This window comes from Macaca fascicularis, chromosome 20 (assembly GCF_037993035.2).
Source record: "Macaca fascicularis isolate 582-1 chromosome 20, T2T-MFA8v1.1".
Lineage (NCBI taxonomy): Eukaryota > Metazoa > Chordata > Mammalia > Primates > Cercopithecidae > Macaca > Macaca fascicularis.
In genome coordinates this window covers 5186029-5206529 of record NC_088394.1, presented here as the reverse complement: position 1 = coordinate 5206529, position 20501 = coordinate 5186029, and the positions used below count along the sequence as shown (strand labels likewise).

Here is a 20501-nt window from a genome sequence, read left to right as displayed (position 1 = left end):
GGGCAGGCGGGTGCTGGGTGGTGAGTAAGGGTTGTACCTGTTGCCGTAGCGGTAATGGGAAGGCAATGAAGTGTTTTTTTGTTTTTTTGTTTTTTTTTGAGACAGAGTCTCACTCTGTCGCCCAGGCTGGAGTGCAGTGGCGTGATCTCGGCTCACTGTAAGCTCTGCCTCCCGGGTTCACGCCATTCTCCTGCCTCAGCCTCCCGAGTAGCTGGGACTACAGGCGCCCACCACCTCGCCCGGCTAATTTTTTGTATTTTTAGTAGAGACAGGGTTTCACCGTGGTCTCGATCTCCTGACCTCGTGATCTGCCCGCCTTGGCCTCCCATAGTGCTTGGATTATAGGCGTGAGCCACTGCGCCCAGTGGCAATGAAGTGTTAAAGGCCAGAGTAGGGCAGGTGGTATAGTGAGGAGAGCAGATTTGCATTAGGAACCGCGTGGACGGTGCGTGGCAGGAGGGGCAGCGTCTACAGGGGGATGTGGGACAGCCTGCAGGGAGGTGAGAGCTGTTCTCTGCCGGGGGTGGCGGAGACCTCTGGGAGGAGGAAGCCAATGTTGGAGAAGGGTTGGGTGGGAGGCATGGTGGTCCTGAGGCAGTAGGAGAGGCCTGTCACTGGGAAGGGGACGTGCTGTGGCAGGGAGGGGGCGCTAGAGGGGCACCTGGTGTGAATGTTCTGGGCAGAGCTGCTCCAGGGTGGCAGTAGCCTCGTTGAGCTGCCGGTGGTACCTGGAGGTGTCAGTGGAGTCTGGCCGGACGGGCTGTGAGCAGAATCTGGCTGCAGGTGAAAAGGTCCTGTTTGTTTGATATGCTGACCACATAGTGCTACCCCTAGGAAGGGATGAGGAGAGCCTGCAGGGGAGGAGGTGGGAGGAGGAAAGCCAGGACCGGGCTGGGCCCTGAGACCAGGGCCAAAGAGCTTCCCCAGGGAGGCAGCCGTGGGTACCGCCAAGGGTCTCTGAAGACCTGTCGGGGTTGCTGGGAATGAGGGCACCCGTCAGGGCCCTTCTGGAGGTGTGCCAAGCCTGAAGACACATGAAGAATGGCCGAGAGGCCTGGGGATGGAGCCCAACAGGAGCTAGCAAGGCAAGGAGGCCAACCAGACCTGAGCATCCTGCCCCAGGGCTCTGCATACTTGGAAGGACCCTAGTCTAACTTTCTTTTCTGTACTCCGCTTTTGTAGAAGCCCCTCTCCCTGTCTTGATCAGCTTTTCCTTTGTGGTGGTTGTTGAGCAGAGAGTCCCAGACACTGGACTGAGCTCTGGGGACCAATAAGGTTCTGAGCTCTGGGGAGACCTGAGCTCTGGGGAGACCTGATATGCGTGCTCTGGCCTAACCCTGCTGGGGACGGCTTCCCAGGCAGAGTGAGCTCAAGGCCAGTCCTTGAGGGATGAGCCCTGGCTGTGAAAGAGGGGACGGGCAGAGGGGATGGCCCGGGCAGTCTCAGCAGGACTCAGGGATGGCTGCCTTGGGACTGTGACATCTCCTTTCTTTGAGAAACTGTCTGCCCCTCTGTCACTGGTGTGGTGGTCCAGGTCCTCCTCCTGGGAGTCCGAGCCCCATTTACCGTCACAGCTGTGCAGGGAAGGACAGTGAGCAACCCCGTGGGCCACTGGCTTGGCCTCTCTTCTGCTTGCTTGCTGGCGTCTTGCAGGAAGAGTCAGAGGAGTCCACAGTATGGAGGAGCTCCTGCTGCTTCCCCAGTGGACGTGTTTCCCCCACTAAACCCAGAGCTTAAAGTTGCAGGGACGAGAAGCACACATGTCCCAAGTGGGTCGTGGGAGTGATGCTTAGTGGACCAACTCCCGCTCCTTTCCCTGGTTCCTGGACCTAGGAATTCCACCTGTGGGGATGCAGCATTGCCTCCAAGCCGCACCCGTCAGCACAGTCTAGGGCCAATGGGTACCTCAGCCCTGGGTCTGCTGCCGCCTCCTTTTGCTGTAAAGCGGGTATATCGGAGTCCTAGTGGGGTATTCTACACTGGAAACCCTGGCAGTATGGAGCCGGGAGTGGGGGGCGGCCTGACTGTAGTAGGGCAGCCGGTGATGCCCATGAGTGTGCACAGAGCGAGGGCTTGTCCTGAGCTGTGGCTGGAGCTGCTGGATGGACCCACCCGGCAGCAGGAGCGAGCCTGAGCCCTTCTTTGGGCTGGGTGCGGCACCTGGCTCTGGGTTTCCGCACTGGAGCTGCTCATGCCACGGGCTGCCTGATGGGGATAGGGGTGGAGGGATCATGGGACTTCCCACCACAGTGTGCCCCCACCCCTGCCCCATCTCCTTCCTGGCGGGGAAGCCTCCGTGCCCCTGATTCCCACTCCTGTCCTGCCGCTGTGTGAGCAGGTCTGCCTCCCGGGACCACCAAAGCCCCCTCCTATTCCCTCTCAGCTCCTCCCACTGCGGTGACGGGGCCGGATGGAGAGAAGGGGCAGGAGGCCGCTAGGGGGCGCGCGCTCCTCACGGATGGCCCATTTCGGCCGGCTGCTCTCCTTATTCCCGGCACAGTTGAGCCCTGGTGAGCGGGGGAGGATGTGGCCTCTGCAGCCCAGTTCCTCTCCAGTGCGCCAGAGCAGCCTCAATGCTCACTCTGAACTCTGGTTTGGACCCCACGTTAAGCTCCTGCACCCGGTGGCCCAGCTGCCCTCGTGGAGTGTGTGCTGTGAGTTCCGCCCTTAGCCCCAGCACCCAGCCTGCCCAGGGGTGGCGCTGTCCGCATCCTCACAGTTCACAGAGCTGGGCGGGTGGCCGGGCGCTAGCTCATGCCTGTAATCCCAGCACTTTGGGAGGACGAGGTGGGAGGATCTTTTGAGCCCAGGAGTTCAAGACCAGCCCGGGCAACATGGTAAAATTCCATGTCTACAAAAAAAATGCAAAAATTAGCCAGGCATTGGTGGCACACGCCTGTGGTCCCAGGCTGAGGCAGGAGGATTGCTTGAGCCCAGGAGTTCGAGGCTGAAGTGAGCTCGGATTGAACCACTTAATTCCAGCCTGGGCAACGAAGCAAGACCCTGTCTCTTTAAAAAAAAAAAAAAAAAAAAACACACACACACACACACACACCAAACTGGCTGGGCGCAGTGGCTCACGCCTGTAATCCCAGCACTTTGGGAGGCCAAGGCAGGCGGATCACCTGAGGTCAGGAGTTCGAGACCAACCTGGCCAACATAGTGAAACCCCGCCTCTACTAAAAATACAAAAATTAGCCAGGCATGGTGGCATGCACCTGTAATCCCAGCTACTCGGGAAGCTATGGCAGGAGAATCGCTTGAACCTCGGAGGCAGAGGTTGCAGTGAGCCGAGATCACGCCATTGTGCTCCAGCCTGGGCGACAGAGCAAGACTCCATCTCAAAACAAACAAACAAACTAAAAGCTCAAACAAAAAAATAAAAATAAACCATAGGGGGCTCGGGGGCTTGCCCACGTCATAGCTGGTCAGTGGTGGTGTTGGCATCGGGATGCAGGCTGTAGGTCTCTGCAGCTCCGTGGGGCAGGAGTAGCACTGGCTGCTGGATGTCAAGTCCTGCCCTTCATCTCCTTAGAGCCTCTGTCACTTGCTGTCCCTTGTGTCCTGCCTGTCTCCTGTTGTCCCCTCTTTCTGTCCTTGATCTCTAGTTGCTTTGTCTGGCCTGCTCTGTCATTGTCCTCTGTTTCTATCCCTCTCTGTCCTCTCTCATCCCTCACTGTCCCTCGCTGTTCTCTCTTTGGTCTCTGTCCTCTGTCTCTCATCCTCCTCTCTCTGTCTCTCGCCATCCCTCTGAACCCGAGGCTGTGGAGTAGTGGAGTGTTAAGAGCCAGCCCCTGGACTGTACCTGGTGCCCGCCTGGCATGTAGCAGGTCCTTGGTAAACTGCAGCTGGCAGGGCTTTGCCAGGAGCGGCATAAAACCGGGGCCCTGCCGAGGCAGACCAGGGAGACCTGGCTTTTGAGGCCTTCTCCAGACAGGTCCCCACCTCTGCCAGCCATGCATGTGCCCACGGCCCCTTTGGTTCCCACCATCTGCCTCCTCACGTGGCCTCTCCTCCCCCAACACCACACACCAGCAAGCTGCTTTCTCCACCTCTTTGCTCATGCTATTTTACCTTCCTCGAATGCCTTTCCCTTCCCAGCACAAGCTCTGTTTGTCCTTCCACGACCAGGTCTAAGTTCTTCTCCGCAGTTTCCCATGACAACCTCCAGGCCCCAGAGTCCAGCACTTAGCCTCGAGCTTGGTAATAGCGGGGAGGCTACTCATCCCCCAGGGAGGGGCTGCCTGTGGAGTGGGAATTCACTTGGTTTTCTCCTGCATTTCTTTTTGGGTTGTTTTAATTGATAGACTATTTTCTAGAACAGTTTTAAGTTTACAAAAAAAGCGAGCAAGTAGTACAAGGGTTTTCCATATTCCTTACCTCCTCCCCTAGTGTCTGTGACGAACATCCTGTGTGAGTGTGGTACGTTGTTTCAATTGAGGAACCAATGGCAAACTATTATTATTCTTATTATCATCATCATTATTACAGTGCTGGAGCGCAGTGGCGTGATCTTAGCTCACTGCAATCTCCGCCTCCCGGGTTCAAGTGATTCTCGTGCCTCAGCCTCCCGTGTAGTTAGGACTACAGGCACGTGCCACCACACCCGGCTACTTTTTTTATTTTTAATTTTTTGTAGGGACAGGGATCTCATTATGTTGCCCAGGCTCGTCTCAAACTCCCGGGCTTAAATGATCTGCCTTGACCTCCCAAAGTGCCAAAAATCACCATCTTAACCATTTTTAAGTGTACAGTTCAGTAGCGTTAAGTATATTTACACTGTTGTGAAACAGATTTGATCACTTTCTCATCTTGCAGAACTGAAACTCTATACCCATTAAACAGCAGTTCCCCTTTGCCCTACCTCCCAGCCCCTAGGAACTGCCGTTCCACTTTGTGTATGTATAATTTGACTACTTTAGATGCCTCACATGAGCGGAGTCATATACTGTTTGTTCTTTTGGGGCTGACTGATTTCTCTGAGCATCGTGAAATGCTGCGTCGTCAGGGGTTACTGGTTGTTGCCGTGTGCAGTAGGACTTCCTTGCCTCTGAAGGCTGTGTAGGACGCGCAGACTACATTTTGTTGATCCATTTATCAATCAGTAGATCTTGGGTTGTTTCCACTTCTTGGCTATTGCGAGTAGTGCTCCTATGAACACAGGTGTGCAAATACCTCTTTGTGGCCTGCGTTCCGTTCTTTTGGATAGGTACCCAGAAGTGGGGCTGCTGGAACACATGATAGGTCTACTTTTAATTTTTTGAGGAATTGCCATACTGTTTTCCATAGCAATTGCACCATTTTACAATCCCACCAACAGTGTGCAAGGGTTCTAACTTCACATACCCACCAACACTTGCTTTCTTTTTTTCTTTGAGACAGAGTCTTGCACTGTCACCTGGGCTGGAGTGCAATGGTGCCATCTCGGTTCACTGCAATCTCTGCCTGCTGGGTTCGTGCGATTCTCCTGTCTCAGCCTCCCCAGTAGCTGGGAATACAGGCACACACCACCAAACCTGGCTAATTTTTGTATTTTTAGTAGAGACGGAGTTTCACTATGTTGGCCACACTGGTCTTGAATTCCTGACCTTGTGATCCACCCACCTTGGCTTCCCAAAGTGTCAGGATTACAGGTGTGAGCCACTGCACCCAGCCTTGCTATTTTTTTTTTTTTTTCAAGATAGAGTCTCTTTCTGTCGCCCGGGCTGGAGTGCAGTGGCACGATCTCAGTTCACTGCAACCTCCACCTCCTGGGTTCAAGTGCTTCTCCTGCTTCAGCCTCCTGAGTAGCTGGTATTACAGGTGCACACCACCACGCCCAGCTAATTTTTGTATTTTCAGTCGAGAGAGGGTTTCACCATGTTGGCCAGGCTCGTCTCGAACTCCTGACCACAAGTGATTCTCCCCACCTTGGCTTCACAAAGTGCTAGGATTACAGGCATGAGCCACCGTGCCCAGCCTGACACTTGCTATTTTTAAAAATGTAATAGGCATCCTAATGGGTGTCAGGGGATATCTTATTGTGGTTTGGGTTTGTATTTCTCTAATGGTTAGTGATATTGAACACTTTTTCATATGCTTTTTGGCCGTTTCTATATATATATTTTAAAAACGTATATTTAAACCAGGCCTGGTGGCTCACACCTGTAATGCCATCCCTTTGGGAGGCTGAGGCAGAAGGATTACTTGAGGCCAGGAGTTCAAAACCAGCCTGCTCAACGTAATGAGACCTCATCTCTACAAAAGAAAAATTAAAACATTAGCAGGGCCTGGTAGCTTGTGCCTGTGGTCCCAGCTACTTGGGAAGCAGAGGTGGGAGGATCGCTTAAGTGCAGGAGGTTGATTTGCAGTGAGCTGTGATTGCACCACTGCACTTGAGCCTGGGCAACAGAGCGAGACTCTGTCTCAAAAACAAACAAACAAAAGGCCAGGTGCGGTGGCTCATGCCTGTAATTCCAGCACTTTGGGAGGCCGAGGTGGGAGGATCACGAGGTCAGGAAATTGAGACCATCCTGGCTAACACGGTGAAACCCCATCTCTACTAAAAATACAAAAAATTAGCCGAGTGTGGTGGCGGGCGCCTGTAGTCCCAGCTACTCCGGAGGCTGAGGCAGGAGAATGGCGGGAACCTGGGTGGCAGAGCTTACAGTGAGCCAAGATCACGCCACTGCACTCCAGCCTGGGCAACAGAGTGAGACTCTGTCTCAAAAACAAACAAACAAAAGGCCAAGCACAGTGACTCACACGCATAATCCCAGCACTTTGGGAGGCCAAGGCAGACAGATCACCTAAGGTCAGGAGTTCGAGACCAACCTGTCCAACATGGCAAAACCCTGACTCTACTAAAAATACAAAAAATTAGCCGGGCGTGGTGGCGGGCACCTGTGTTCCCAGCTACTCGGGTGGCTGAGGCAAGAGAATCACTTGAACCCAAGAGGCACAGGTTGCAGTGAGCCGAGATCACACCACTGCACTCCAGCCTGGGTGATGAGTGAAACTTCATCTCAAAAAAAAAAAAAAATACAAAAAGAGAGAAATGTCCATTTATGGACTTTGCCATATTGCTCAGGCTGATCTCGAATTCCTGGGCTCAAGTAATTCTTCCACTTTGGCTTCCCAAAGTGTTGGGATTACAGGCAGGACCCACTGTGCCTGGCCTACGGTAGCATTTTTGGGGTTTTTTTGGACGGAGCCTCAGTCTGTTTCCCAGGCTGAAGTGCAGTGGCACGATCTTGGTTCACTGCAAGCTCATTGCAACCTCCGTCTCCCGGGTTCAAGTGATTCTCCTGACTCAGCCTCCCGAGTAGCTGGGATTACAGGCGTGTGCCACCACGCCCGGCTAATTTTTTTGTATTCTTAGTAGAGATGACGTTTCACCGTGTTAGCCAGGCTGATCATCCAACTCTTAACCTCAAATGATCCACCAGCCTTGGGCTGCTACTAAAGTGCTGGAATTACAGGCGGGAGCCACTGCACCTGGTTGGCTATTCTGTGTCTTTTGTTTCTTCATAGAAACTTCAAAATCAGTTTGTCCACAAAATAATTTACTGGAATTTTGATTGGGACTCTGTTGAATTTATAGATAAAGTTGAGAATAACTGACTTTTTGACGGTATTGAGATTCTATATCTATGAACATGTACTACCTATTTATTTAGATCTTCTTTGGTTTTTTCCTCAAAGTTTTGCAATTGTCCTCATATAAATCTTGTATATATTTCACTAGATTTACAACTAAGTACAGATTGTCCCTGACTTACAATTTTTTTACTTTACGATGGTGTGAAAGTGATACACAACCACAAGTTTTCACACTTTAAGCACTGGTGATTCTTTGAACAAAGACTCTCTGGTCTGCAAATTTTACTTAATATATATTTCTTTTCTTTTTTCTTTTTTTTTTTTGAGACGGGAGTCTTGCTCTGTCGCCCAATCTGGAGTGCAGTGGTGTGATCTCGGTTCACTGCAAGTTCCGCCTCCCAGCTTCACGCCATTCTCCTGCCTCAGCCTCCCGTAGCTGGGACTACAGGCGCCCGCCACCACGCCCAGCTAATTTTTTGTATTTTTAGTAGAGACGGGGTTTCACCGTGTTAGCCAGGATGATCTTGATCTCCTGACCTGGTGATCTGCCCACCTTGGCCTCCCAAAGTGCTGGGATTACAGGCGTGAGCCCCTGGGCCTGGCCTTTGTGTGTGTGTGTGTGTGTGTGTGTGTGTGTGTGTGTGTGTGTGTGTGAGTGAGAGAGTCTTGCTGTGTCACCCAGGCTGGAGTGCAGTGGCATGATTTTGGCTCACTGCAACCTCTGCCTCCCAGGTTCAAGCAGTTTTGCCTCAGCCTCCCGAGCAGCTGGGATTACAGGTGCCTGCCACCATGCCTGGTTCATTTTTGTATTTTTGATGGAGACGGGGTTTCACCTTGTTGGCCAGACTGGTCTCGAACTCCTGACCTTAAGTCATCTGCCGCCTCGGCCTCCCAGAGTGCTGGGATTACAGGCATGAGCCTCTGCTCCTGGCCATACTTACTGTATTTTCAATTTAAGATGGGTTTATTGGGATGTAACTCCATTGTATTTTGAGGAGCATGTGTATTTCAAGTTTTTTTTAGTGTGTGCTGGTGCAAAGGATGTTGTTTTTCTTTTTTTTTTTTTTTTGAGACGGAGTCTTACTCTGTTGCCCAGGCTGGAGTGCAGTGGTACAACCTCAGCTCACTGCAACTTCTGCCTCCCGGGTTCAAGCGATTCTCCTGCCTCAGCCCCCTGAGTAGCTGGGATTACAGGCGCCTGCAACCACGCCAAGCTAATTTTTTTATTTTTAGTAGAAACGCGGTTTCACCATGTTGACCAGACTAGCCTCGAACTCCTGACCTCAGGTGATCCGCCCACCTTAAGCCTCACAGTGCTGGGATTACAGGCGCGAGCCACTATGCCTGGTTGGTGTTGTTTTTCATTTCAAATTCAAATTGTTTACTGTTTTTCAAAATATGAAAACAGGAATCTATGCTGAATGAAACAAAATAGACCTGTGCTAAGATGTAAAAAGAAAAAGTTAACCAGCCCCCACCTTCCCCACCCTTGGTACCCAGCATTAGCACAGCGGCCTGTGTTAGTCTAGACCTTTCTCCTTGCTCAGCAAACGTGTAAAATGTATGGGCTGTATGACAGCTGTGTAACAGTGAAAACAAACAGGATCATGGTCACACAAATGGAGATTTTTGTTGATTTTTACCACAGTAGAATCACGCTATGCCATGTTATTCTACAACTTCCTTTTGCACTTAATTTATTATGGCCAAACGTGGTGCATGTTTGTGTACACACACGTGTGCATGCACACACACACAGATTGTTCCACAGAAAGAAGGTCCTATACAAAGTATGGGTGTTTTATTTCAATACATTTTTTTCTGCTTTTTGTCTGTTTCCATCCTCCCTTTAGATAATCTGAATCAGTTACTGCTGAATGGATGGTTTGGAAGTGTAAGCTCATTTTCCTGGTTAAATGCTAAATTCTGTAAGTGCAGAAATGAGGTCGTCACGTGAGCCTCTCCAGGCTGGGCCTAGCATAGGGCTGAGCATGTGTAGGGCACTGACAGCCTAGAGTTTGGTTCTGGACCTCCATTTGTCTGTCTGTGAGGGGTCATGGTGATAGTACCACTTCATAGGGTAGTTGGAAGACTAGGAGGGGTCGAGTGTCTGGTATGCCTGGTGTGGAGTAGGTCTCAGGAAGCTGAACACTGCTTGCTGAGCTTGCTTTTTTGGGGGACTGGGTGGGGCCTGCTGCTGTGCTGAGAAGGAGAAACAGGGCTGAGGAGGGATGCCCTGGTGTGTGATGCCAGCCCTGTGTGCTGGGGATGGGCTGCTCAGAGCTGGCGGGTGGGAGGACAGGCTGGCTTCCAGGGACCCTCCAGCCCTAGTTGCAAGTTGTTTCCTCCTCTCTGCTTTTCCAGGACAAGCAGCTGCGGATCTTTGACCCCAGAACACAGCCGCAGGCCTCTCAGGTGAGTTGTGTGGGCAAGCCGGGGTGGGCTGAAGCCTCCGCTGAGGCTGAGGACCCAGTGGTTCCAGCAGGTGGAGGTAAGGGCAGGCCTGGGGTCCTGGCGGACATGTCCGCAGCACCAGGGGTCCCCAGGAGGTGGGCCATCACTGCTGGGAGCTCTTCCTGTGAAGTGTGTTCTGGGTCCTGGGAGGGCCTGGCTTTGATCACAGGGTGGGCAGAGCTAAGCTTCCCCCAGGCTCTCCACGGAGGCCATCCTGTGGCTTCAGTCAGTGATCTGAGATCCCCACTTCCTTCCTTTGAGCCCTTCACCCTGGCACGGTCAGCAGAGACCAGCTGCAGAGGAGCCAAAAAGAAATAGCTCCTGTCCTCTGCAGGAAGACCCCGGGTGGGACCTATCAAAACGTACAGGCTCCAGGAACTGAGCGTGTTTTGGTTTGTGTCTGTGCATGGAATGTGCGTGGCCATTTCAGTTCCGAGCGGGGAAGCTGGGACCTGGCTCATGCTGCAGGCATCCAGCCACTGGGGCACCATTCATTCGCCCTACAGAGACCTTGTAGGCAGGAGCAACAATCCTGGGACAGGGCCCTGTCCCGGGGTAGTTGCTGGGGGCTTCTCTTGCTGGGCTGGTTTAGTGCTTCCCTGAGTAACTGGCTGGGGAGCGGAGGCCTGAGTAATGCCAAGGGGGCAGGCACAGATGGCCTGGAGGAGGACAGGCTCGTCTGCGGAGTCTGCGCGAGCGGTGCTGGGGGAAACAGGCCCGTGGTCACCTGGGCTGTGGGAAGCCATTAGGTAATTTTTTTTTTTAATTTATTTTTTGAGATGGAGTCTCACTCTGTCGCCCAGGCTAGAGTGCAGTGGCTCGATCTCGGCTCACTGCAAGCTCCGCCTCCCGGGTTCACGCCATTCTCCTGCCCTAGCCTCCCAAGTAACTGGAACTACAGGCGCCTGCCACCACACCCGGCTAATTTTGTTTTTGCATTTTTAGTAGAGACCGGGTTTCACCGTGTTAGCCAGGATGGTCTCAATCTCCTGACCTCGTGATCCTCCTGCCTCGGCGTCCCAGAGTGCTGGGATTACAGGCGTGAGCCACCGTGCCCGGCCGCCTTTAGAGAGTTTTAAGCAGGAAGTACGATGAGTAGATTTATATTTCTTTTTTGCGGGGGAGATAGAGTCTCGCTCTGTCGCCCAGGCTGGAGTCCAGTGGCGCGATCTCGGCTCACTGCAAACTCCGCCTCCTGGGTTCATGCCATTCCCCTGCCTCAGCCTTCCGAGTAGCTGGGACTACAGGCGCCCGCCACCACGCCCAGCTAATTTTTTTGTATTTTTAGTAGAGACAGAGTTTTACCATGTTGGTCAGGCTGATCTGGAACTCCTGACCTTGTGATCCGCCTGCCTCGGCCTGCCAAAGTGCTAGGATTATAGACGTGAGCTACCGCGCCTGGCCGTGGATTTACATTTCTAAAAAGAACTTTCCAGAAGCTGAGGAAGCTTCTTTCCTGAGGAAGGTGAAGTTTAGGGTCCTGCTGTTAGCTCAGGAGAGGAGCTCCCCAGCAAAGACCTAGGCCCATCACAGATACCCCCTCCCCATTTCTAGGACTTTTTCCTCACCTGGGGTCGAGGGCAAACTACTAGCCCAAACCAAACTAGCGTTAGACTGGAGCCCCAGAGCCCCCTACACACACAAGACTGAGGAGAGAAACCCAGTCACATGGAAGATTGCAGTTTTTTAGTCCAAACGGTACAGTCAGTTCCACTTTTGTCCAGCTGAAGATTGAGAGGACTCCCATTTAACCGGTGAAACTAGCCAGGCAGAGTGGTTTTGGCCACACCCTGGTCATACTTGTTGGTGAGGCTGGCTGACCTCTTCGTCATGCGGGACCTGGGCTTGGTAGATGGTGGCTGTCTGCATCTCAGGGCAGTGTGGGTGTGCGCGGTATCCTCACTGGGTAGCTTTCTTTGACCTCCAAGCCTTTGCCCAGAAAGCGGGGCCCAGGCTCAGCTTGAAGGCGCCACGGAGGCTTCCTCCGGCCTCCTTCACTTTCTCAGGTTGCACTCTCCTCTCCAGAGCCCAGGGCACTGCTGGGGCACCTATGCTTCTGCCCCTGACCTACCAGGCATGGCTCTGAGCCAGCTTGCTGGGCCCACGTGATTCTTCCTCTTCTCCCCTCCTCCGCCCCCTCTTCCCAGCCTTCCTCCTCTCTCCCCTCCTCTTCCAGCAGGGCTGGGGGCGGTGACTGATGCCGAGGTGGGGATAGAGTGGCTGCTGTCCAAGGGGCTCCCAGCTCCTCGAAGAGAGAGAGAGGATCTGGTTCTGGAGGGAGCCCCCCTGCGGGGCTTTGGGGCGAGGAGACCTGGGAAGAGCGTGGGTGGCTCCCACCCCTCCAGCTGCTGGCTGGGGCCTGTGCTCGGGCCCTGGTGCGGGGGCAGCAGGCCTGGAATGCCGCTCTCCGTGTGGCCCTGCCCCCCACTTCCGCCCAGGGCATCTGGCCCACACCTGGCTTCTATTAGGAAAACCGCTGCTGGCAGCCAGGGCCGGTGTGAGCCGAGGGGCCGACTTGAGGGAGAGGCCTTCTGGGAGCACTTTCTCTGGCAATCCTCCTTCCTGCCTGGTGGGGTGTGGCTGGGGGTCAGGGAGCGGAGCCGCCTGCCCTCCATGCAACCTCTGTCCTCTGTGGGTCCACCCCACCTGAGCCCTGGTGCTGTCCCAGAGCCCGGAGTGGGCCAGGGAGTCCGCCCTCCACTGTCTTGTTGGAGCCCTGCCTCAGGCATGAGCTTGGAGCAGGGGACCCTGGGGTGACTCCTCCTGCTCACACCCCTGCTTGGTTCTTAGACTGCATGTATGAGCCTTTGTTATGCGCCAGGCACTTGGCATATTCCACTTCCTTGGAGGTGTAGACCCCAAGGGTCAGATGGTTCTGTGGCTTCTCCAGGGTCCCACCTCAGGGTGACAGGCAGGCTCGCCCATCTGATTGTGGAACCGCCCAGACCCCCACTGCCGCCCCTTCCCTATACAACTGGCCTAGCTGGGGCTGGGTTAGGCTCTGGAGCCCAGGCTGTTCTGGGGAAGTGGCAGCCACAGATGAGTGTGGAGGACTTAGAACCCTTGTCTGGGTGGGAGGGGGCCCCAGACTGAGCCCTCTAGGAACCCCAGTGCATCAGACAGGCCAGTTGGGGGTGGTGAGCCTCAGAGGAGAGAAGGGAGTGAGTGGGGGCGTCTTACTATTAAAGCAGGTCCCCTTACCCAAGCAGGGAGCCAGGGTTGCTCCTGGAACCCTCCTGCCCTGCATAGGAAGTGTTGTCATGGTGAGGAAGGGGTGGGCATACGCCTCCCCTCCTCACCCCCTACGGGGCTGGCACTGCTTCTGCCCTGCCACAGCCCCTCCTGTTCTCAGAACCAGGTTGTGGGGGGCCTCGGGGATGCAGGGTAACGATGCCTGGGTCTCAGCTGCAGCCCCTGTTCTTGCCTGCTACCCAGGAGAATGAGGAGCTGGAGAGAGGGCTCTTCTCTGAGGCTTGCTGAGGCTGGCAAACGGGTCTCGCTCTGTCACCCAGGCGGGAGTGCAGTGGCGCCATCACGGCTCTCTGCAGCATTGACCTCCTGGGCTCAAGCAATCCTCCTGCCTCGGCCTCCCTAGTAGCTGGGACTACAGGCATGCACCACCACGTCAAGCTAGTTGTTTTTTTTTTTTTTTTTTCGAGATAGAGTCTTGCTCTGTCACCCAGGCTGGAGTGCAAGGGCTTAATCTCGGCTCACTGCAGCCTCCGCCTCCCAGGTTCAAGTGATTCTCCTGCCTCAGCCTCCTGAGTAGCTGGGATTACAGACGCCTGCCACCATTCCCAGCTAATTTTTGTATTTTTGGTAGAGATGCGGTTTCACCATGTTGGCCAGGCTGGTCTTGAACTCCTGACCTCACGTGATCCCCCCGCCTCAGCCTCGCAAAGTGCTAGGACTATAGGCATGAGCCACTGTGCCCGGCCTAGTGTTTGTTTTTCTTTTTTTTCTTTTTTTTTTTTGAGACGGAGTCTCGCTCTGTCGCCCAGGCTGGAGTGCAGTGGCCGGATCTCAGCTCACTGCAAGCTCTGCCTCCTGGGTTTATGCCATTCTCCTGCCTCAGCCTCCCGAGTAGCTGGGACTACAGGCGCCGCCACCACGCCCAGCTAGCTTTTTTTTTTTGTATGTTTTAGTAGAGACAGAGTTTCACCGTATTAGCCAGGATGGTCTCGATCTCCTGACCTTGTGATCCGCCCATCTCGGCCTCCCAAAGTGCTGGGATTACAGGCTTGAGCCACCGCGCCCGGCCTTTTTTTTTTTTTTTGAGACGGAGTCTCGCTCTGTCGCCCAGGCTGGAATGCAGTGGCTGAATCTCGGCTCACTGCAAGCTCCGCCTCCCGGGTTTAGGCCATTCTCCTGCCTCAGCCTCCCGAGAAGCTGGGACTACAGGCGCCCGCCACCACGCCCAGCTAATTTTTTGTATTTTTAGTAGAGATGGGATTTCACCATGTTCGCCAGGATGGTCTCGATCTCCTGACCTCGTGATCCGCCCGCCTCGGCCTCCCAAAGTGCTGGGGTTACAAGCATGAGCCACCGCGCCCGGCCGTGTTTGTTTTTCTAAGAAAGAAGTTTTCAGTTTGTGGCCCAGGTGCTCTGGAACTCCTGGGCTCAAGCAGTCCTCCCGCCTCAGCCTCCCAAAGTGTTGGGATTACGGCAGGGACCATTGCACCCAGCCCATCTCTCATTTTTGATACTGGTGATCACTCCATTGATAAGGAGTTATAGAGTAAGGGGTGGGCCACTGACCCCCTCCCTCACTTGGGGGCTTCCCGTGGTCTCTGGGCAAACTGAGCTGCGTGTACCCACAGTGGGGAGTGGCTGGGTGCAGCCAAAGCTCTTACCTGGAGCTCTGCAGGCTGGGCTGAACACTCCAGGGAGCGAGAGCTGGCCCAGGATGTTTGCTGGAAACCAGAGTGTTTCTAGGCCAGCTGTGGTCCTGGGCGGCTCCTCCTCCCTTCCCTGCTGCCTCCTAGCCGCAACTTTGTGCAAGTCTCATCACCACTCTGAGCCTCATGTCCCTCTTGTGCAAGTGGAGGAGACAGCTGGGGCTGGGCCACTTTGCACCATGGCTTCCTTTCTCTGTGCCTGTGGCTTCCCACATGTGAATTAGGAAGGTGGGAGATACAGGCCAAGGGGTGTCCCACCCCTAGCCTTAGTCTGTGCCCCCTAGGTGAAAAGTGCTCAGTGGTAGCCCTGGGGGGATCCTGCAGGCTTGGCCCGGCCTCCACCTCCCGCATCCCCCCCTGCTGACTGAGCGGGTCTTTCTGCATCCAGTTTTCAACTCTTTGTGTATGCTAGTTCCCATACCTGGCTCACGCCTGTCAACCCTCAAACAGCCTAGTGGGAATGACGCTAGGTCTTCCCTCACTTACACTCTGACGGTACCCTGCTATTACTTGTGAGACATGCACACGTGACACTTGTCAGACACAATCCTGAGCCTTCTACAAGCGTTCCCTCTTACTCCTTATGGCCGTCTTCAAAAGTAGGTCCTTCAGCACCACAGGAAAGGTTAAAAAAAAAAGTAAATTCTGTTACAGTGCTTTTTACAGACATGGAAACTGAGGCACAGAGCCGGTGACTGACTCACCATGGAAGGTGGCCGTGGTGGCTGGGCTGGGGCTCTCCTGGGTCCACCTCCAGAGCTTCTTCCCCTAACACCATGCGGTTCCCCCATGGCATGCACAGTCACATGGAATGACACACTGATTTCTGTTTGGCCTACATCTGCCTCCCCGACGTGTTTATTCTACGGGCACGGGGACTTTTCCCATTTTGTTCACCGTGTCATCTCGGATAGTGTGTGGCTCAAATATCCATATGAGGAGAAAATAGATGAGCGAGGGGCACTGCTTCCCCCCAGCACCTGCCCTCTAGCTGAGAACCATCCGGCCCCACCGCCAGCTCCTAGCACAGCTCTGGTCCCTGGGAGGCCTTGTGTTTCTTGAATGAATGAATGACTTTTGGACAAGCTAAGAGCCACCTGGTGGGCTGCGCACACACGGATATTTGCACCCTAAACACCGAGAAGGCAGGAGCCTGAATGACACTGTGACCCTCTCCGGGTGTCGAGGGCAGGGCTGGCCAATGGCTCGACCCTTGTCCTGACCCGATATCCCCTCTTACGTGGAGAGAGGGCAGTGGGGCCTTGGTTCTCAGGCTCCAGCCCCAACTTCCTGTGCCGGCCGCAGCCTGGTGGGAAGGGAACAGTGAGAAAAGCCCCTCGAAGGACGGGACCTGGAGCCGTTTCCGATGGTCTCCCACGCTGGAGTCAGCCTCCACGGGCTGGGGAGGGGGCCCCGGGCCAGCTCCTCGCAGGCTGCTTCCCTCCCTCATTCATTCCCAAGGAGATCGTGGGAAGCTCAGAGGAAGCTGGCCATGGTTTGGGGTGAGCTATTTTTGGTAACAGGGTCCTTCGTCTCAGGCTCCAGGGGCCAGGGTGACTGGGAGGAGCTGTTTGCATTTCCTCTGGCCCCCTCAGCTCCCTATTGCCAGGACCCAGGAGGACAGGGCCCCACCCACCATATGAGCTTCCCTCTCCTCCCAGGGGCCAGGAGCTTTCCTGCTGGCAGCTCCAGCACCTTGGGAGGGCCAGGAGAGGCACTGCTTGGCGCTCTCTGGACGTTGCCCAGAGGTGGGTCCCAGGCCCTGCCTCCTGCCTGGGGCGGCCGCAGTGATCCTCAAAATCCCCCGATTTACACGGCACTTTGCCACAAGCCCTGCCCTTCCACATGGCAACAGCCCTGGGAAGTGGGTGGCACCGCACCAGGTGCCCCTTACACAAGTGAGAGAAATGACGCTTTGAGAGAGTGTGGCGTCCCCCGGATCACACAGCTCATGGGGGCAAGAAAGTGCCAGTGCCTTTAAGCCCCTGGTGCAGTAGGGAAGGGGCCTGGAGCTGGGGAGCGAGGCAGCCTTCTCTTCGGGAGGAGGGACACTCGGGAGGAGCGGTCAGGTTGGCCTCTGGGCGCAGAGCTGCCCTCAGCTAGGGCGGAGGCGGGGCTGATCCCTGGGGTGCTTTGGAGACCTTTGGTCCCAGTGGGGACGTGGAGAAGGAACCAGCCCTTCCCACCCTCTATGAGGCTTTCAGGCAGGTGGGCAGCAGAAGTTCCCCAGCTCAGGCCCAGTCCAGGGGGCCCCGCCTACCAGCAGGGGGCCTTGGGGCTCAGGTCCACCTCTTGCCTCCTGCAGAGCACACAGGCCCATGAGAACAGCAGGGATAGCCGGCTGGCATGGACGGGCTCCCGGGAGTACCTTGTGTCTACTGGATTCAACCAGGTAGGGGGTTCCTCCTGGAGGAGCAGGGCATGGCCAGGTGGGGACGTGTCCAGCCCTTCGGGCAGGGACAAAGCCAATGGGAGGCGGGGGACTGAGGGCCAGTTCCAGGCCTGTCCATATACGGCCTGACTGTGCAGCCGGGTCTCAGAGCCTCAGGGGACTGACGGCTGCTGAAAACTGGCAGATTCCATTTGTAATAGCTCAGCCTGACCCCAGGAGCTATAGTGGCCCCACAGGGACCGAGTCCATGGAGGGAACCGCCCCTCATCCCTTGTCACCTAAGGGTTCTTAAAGGGGCAGAACATGAAAACCCAAACTCTCTTTCCTTGGGGTGACTCCCATCCCCATTCCAAGCCCTGCTCTGAGGCAGGTGCCCTGTGTCAGGCTGTACCCTCAGGCACTGGGTTTCCCGGGAGCCCCCGGGTGGGGCTCTGAGGGACAGGCCCCTCTGAGCCCCTCTCTCGCCCTCCCTGCAGATGCGTGAGCATGAAGTGAAGCTGTGGGACACGCGGTTGTTCTCCAACGCCCTGGCCTCCCTCACCTTGGACACCTCACCAGGGTAGGAGCTGTGACACACGGGTGGGCTGGGGGGCTGATGACCCAGGGCACCGCTGGCAAGGGCACCTGATCCGGCCTGTCAGTGAGGCGGGCTGATCTCCGGGGTGTTCTGGGGTACCTGATCTGGGCTGCAAGGCCTTGCAACAGACATCTGGCCCTGTACCCCCGAAGCTTCCAGGTATCACCTACAACAGGTGTTCTGGTACCCCTTTGGCCCCTGGTAGCAGAGTGGGCCCTTGGTCACCAGAGGTTTCATGGCCAGGGGTTGACACAGGCATGCTTGGCATTCAGGGAGAGGGTGTGGTCTGGAAATGCAAGAATGCACTTCATTTTTCTGTGGATGTTCTGGTAGGGCTGAGGCCCAGGGAGGCTCCAGGCTATGATAGGAGGGTGGGCGTGCTCATTGTTGGACAGCCTGGCAGGTTGGAAGTGGAGGTAGAGGTAGAGGTGGAGGTGGAGGTGGGCCTTGGCTTATGCGGCCCACTGAGGTTTATGCGGCCTACTCCGCACCAGCCATGTGCTTTCGTGTTCTATCCTGAGGTGTGTCCACAGGTGAGGCTGGTGTCCAGGCAGCCTGGGGGGCTCCAAGTGCACCTCATCCTTCCATCTGCCCCCAGAAGTGTGTGGAGAGGGCTTTTGGCAGTGCCTGGCGGGGTCCTGGCCAGGCACGCTCTGGCCTTGGCCCACTGCGGCTCCAGAGCCAGACACCAGGAGGCCCAGGGCAAGCATTTATGAGTGACCCATCCGTTCAGACCACCCACAACACAGCTGGGGAAACTGAGGCTGGGGGTGTTCAGAGACGTAGCCAGGCAGGGCCAGGGTGGAGCGGCAGGGACTCCATCCGCCTTCTGAAGCTTCAGCCATGACTCATGAGGGCCTTGCTGGAATCTTCGCAGGCAGGGGGATCCGAGAACGTCAGAGCCAGGAAATGGGTGGTCCTTGGCAAGCTTATTCCTTCTTCCATTGCATAACTGAGGAAACTGAGTCACAGGCAACAATGACCTGTCCAGGCTCTGGGAGCAGCAAGCGTATGTGTCTGGGGGTAAGGAAGGCTGTGGGATCTTCCGGGGAGTCCCCAAAAGAGGTCCCCCCTGAATACCAGTGAGAGCTGCTGCCAAGGGCTTCCCCCGGCTGAGAGCCGCCCAGAGAAGGGGTAGGGGTCAGGGTGACAGTGACGCCCTCTCCCATCCTCTCACACCCAGGAAGGGGCTGAGAGCTGGCAAGGCCCATTTTACAGATGAGGGAGGCAAAGGTGAGCAAGATTCAGCACCTTCCCTGAAGTCACATGGAGGGCGAGAGGCAGAGTCAGGGCTGCCCTCAGCCTCCTGCCTGCTCTGGGCATTGGGGATTCAGGGAGGAGTCAGTGGGACCCGCCTTGCCTTGAGGAGTCAGAGCTCCCGGGCCTTCAGACTCTATGTCTAGGATCTGTCCCCATGTCCCCCATCCTGGGCCCGGAGCTGCCTGGCATCTTGTCTTCTAGACCTTTCTAGGTTAGATAGCCCCTTCCCTGCAGGGCCCCCAGCAGAGGCATTGGTGTGAAGGGACCCAGCACCAGTCACTTCCACCCACCACTTCCTGCCTTCCAGGCTCCGCCCCCAGTGACAGGGTCCCCATCCCCTGCAAGCATCTCCTGCCCCGTCCCAGTGTGGCCTCTGGAGGAGTTAATGATGCCCAGACCTCACGGTGCCACTGGCCGAGGCTGACCCTGTAATTACCACAGTTAAGAATAGCCTCGAAGGACCAGTGAGGACTGGAATTTCTCAAATCACTCCCAGATGGGTGGCCAGGCCAGGGTTCTCTCCCCTCTGCCCCCGAGCCCTGGCCCCTGCTCTGCCTTCCTGGCACCCTTGGCAAGGGAGCCGGGACTCTCCAGCCCCCATGAAGCTGGTGGATGCCAAGGATGTGTGCCAGCCCCCCAGCTGTTCTGAGAGGTGGTGGGTCCCCTGTACCCCCAGGCATCCTGGAAGCTGGAGCCCCCCACTGACTCTCTGGGGTGCCAGGACCTCTGAGCGAATCTGGGCTGAGCATGGAAAGTCTGGAGTGTCATCTATGGGCACAGGAGGTTGGCAACTGCATCCACTCCACCACCCTCGAGTTCTGTTTTACAGATTTTCCATCTTTTCTTGGGCAGAACAGTGTGTGCCCTTATGAGAGCTAGAGGAGGCCAGGGTTCATGCACACACCCCGTCTCCTCCTCATCCTCACCCAGGGGCCTCCACTGTGGTCCCACCTATGCCCTCCCTGTGACATTCGTGGAGTATCTGAGGGGAAGCCGGCCACAGTAGGAGGAGCGGAGGCTGGGAGCCAGGCCAGCCTCAAACACCAAGGTCCTGTCTGTGCTCAGGCAGCATCCACGGAGGGCTGCCCAGCACTTTGTGTGCCTGGCACCATGCTTGATGCCAGGTGGAGGTGGGAGGATAATGAGAGGGACCGGCAGCCTGCACTGAAGGAATATCTCATGCTTTGGTCTGGGAGGCACAAAGATACACCTGTCTTGGGTGCCATGCTTCTGGGTGTGAACTGAGCGGGGATGAGTGTGTGAACACCTTTGAGGGGGCTGGGCGAACTGTATCACCCCCTACCCCATAGATGTAGGGTCTGTTGCTTCTGTAGCTCAC

The 20501-nt window shown here is 55.7% G+C and overlaps 1 protein-coding gene across 4 annotated transcripts in view; it reads left to right on the top strand.

The window, feature by feature from the left end:
- CORO7 (coronin 7) overlaps positions 1-20501 on the top strand; it is a 65508-nt gene that overhangs the window by 13524 nt on the left and 31483 nt on the right. For all 4 annotated transcript variants that reach the window (XR_012429682.1, XM_065536904.1, XM_005591114.4 and 1 more), the window contains 3 exons: positions 9946-9996; positions 17239-17325; positions 17802-17884. Coding sequence is in view for 2 of the 4 variants with exons in the window: in XM_065536904.1 (XP_065392976.1) it covers positions 9946-9996; positions 17239-17325; positions 17802-17884 (221 nt within the window). In the remaining 2 variants the exon portion in view is untranslated. The remainder of the gene's footprint in view (positions 1-9945; positions 9997-17238; positions 17326-17801; positions 17885-20501) is intronic.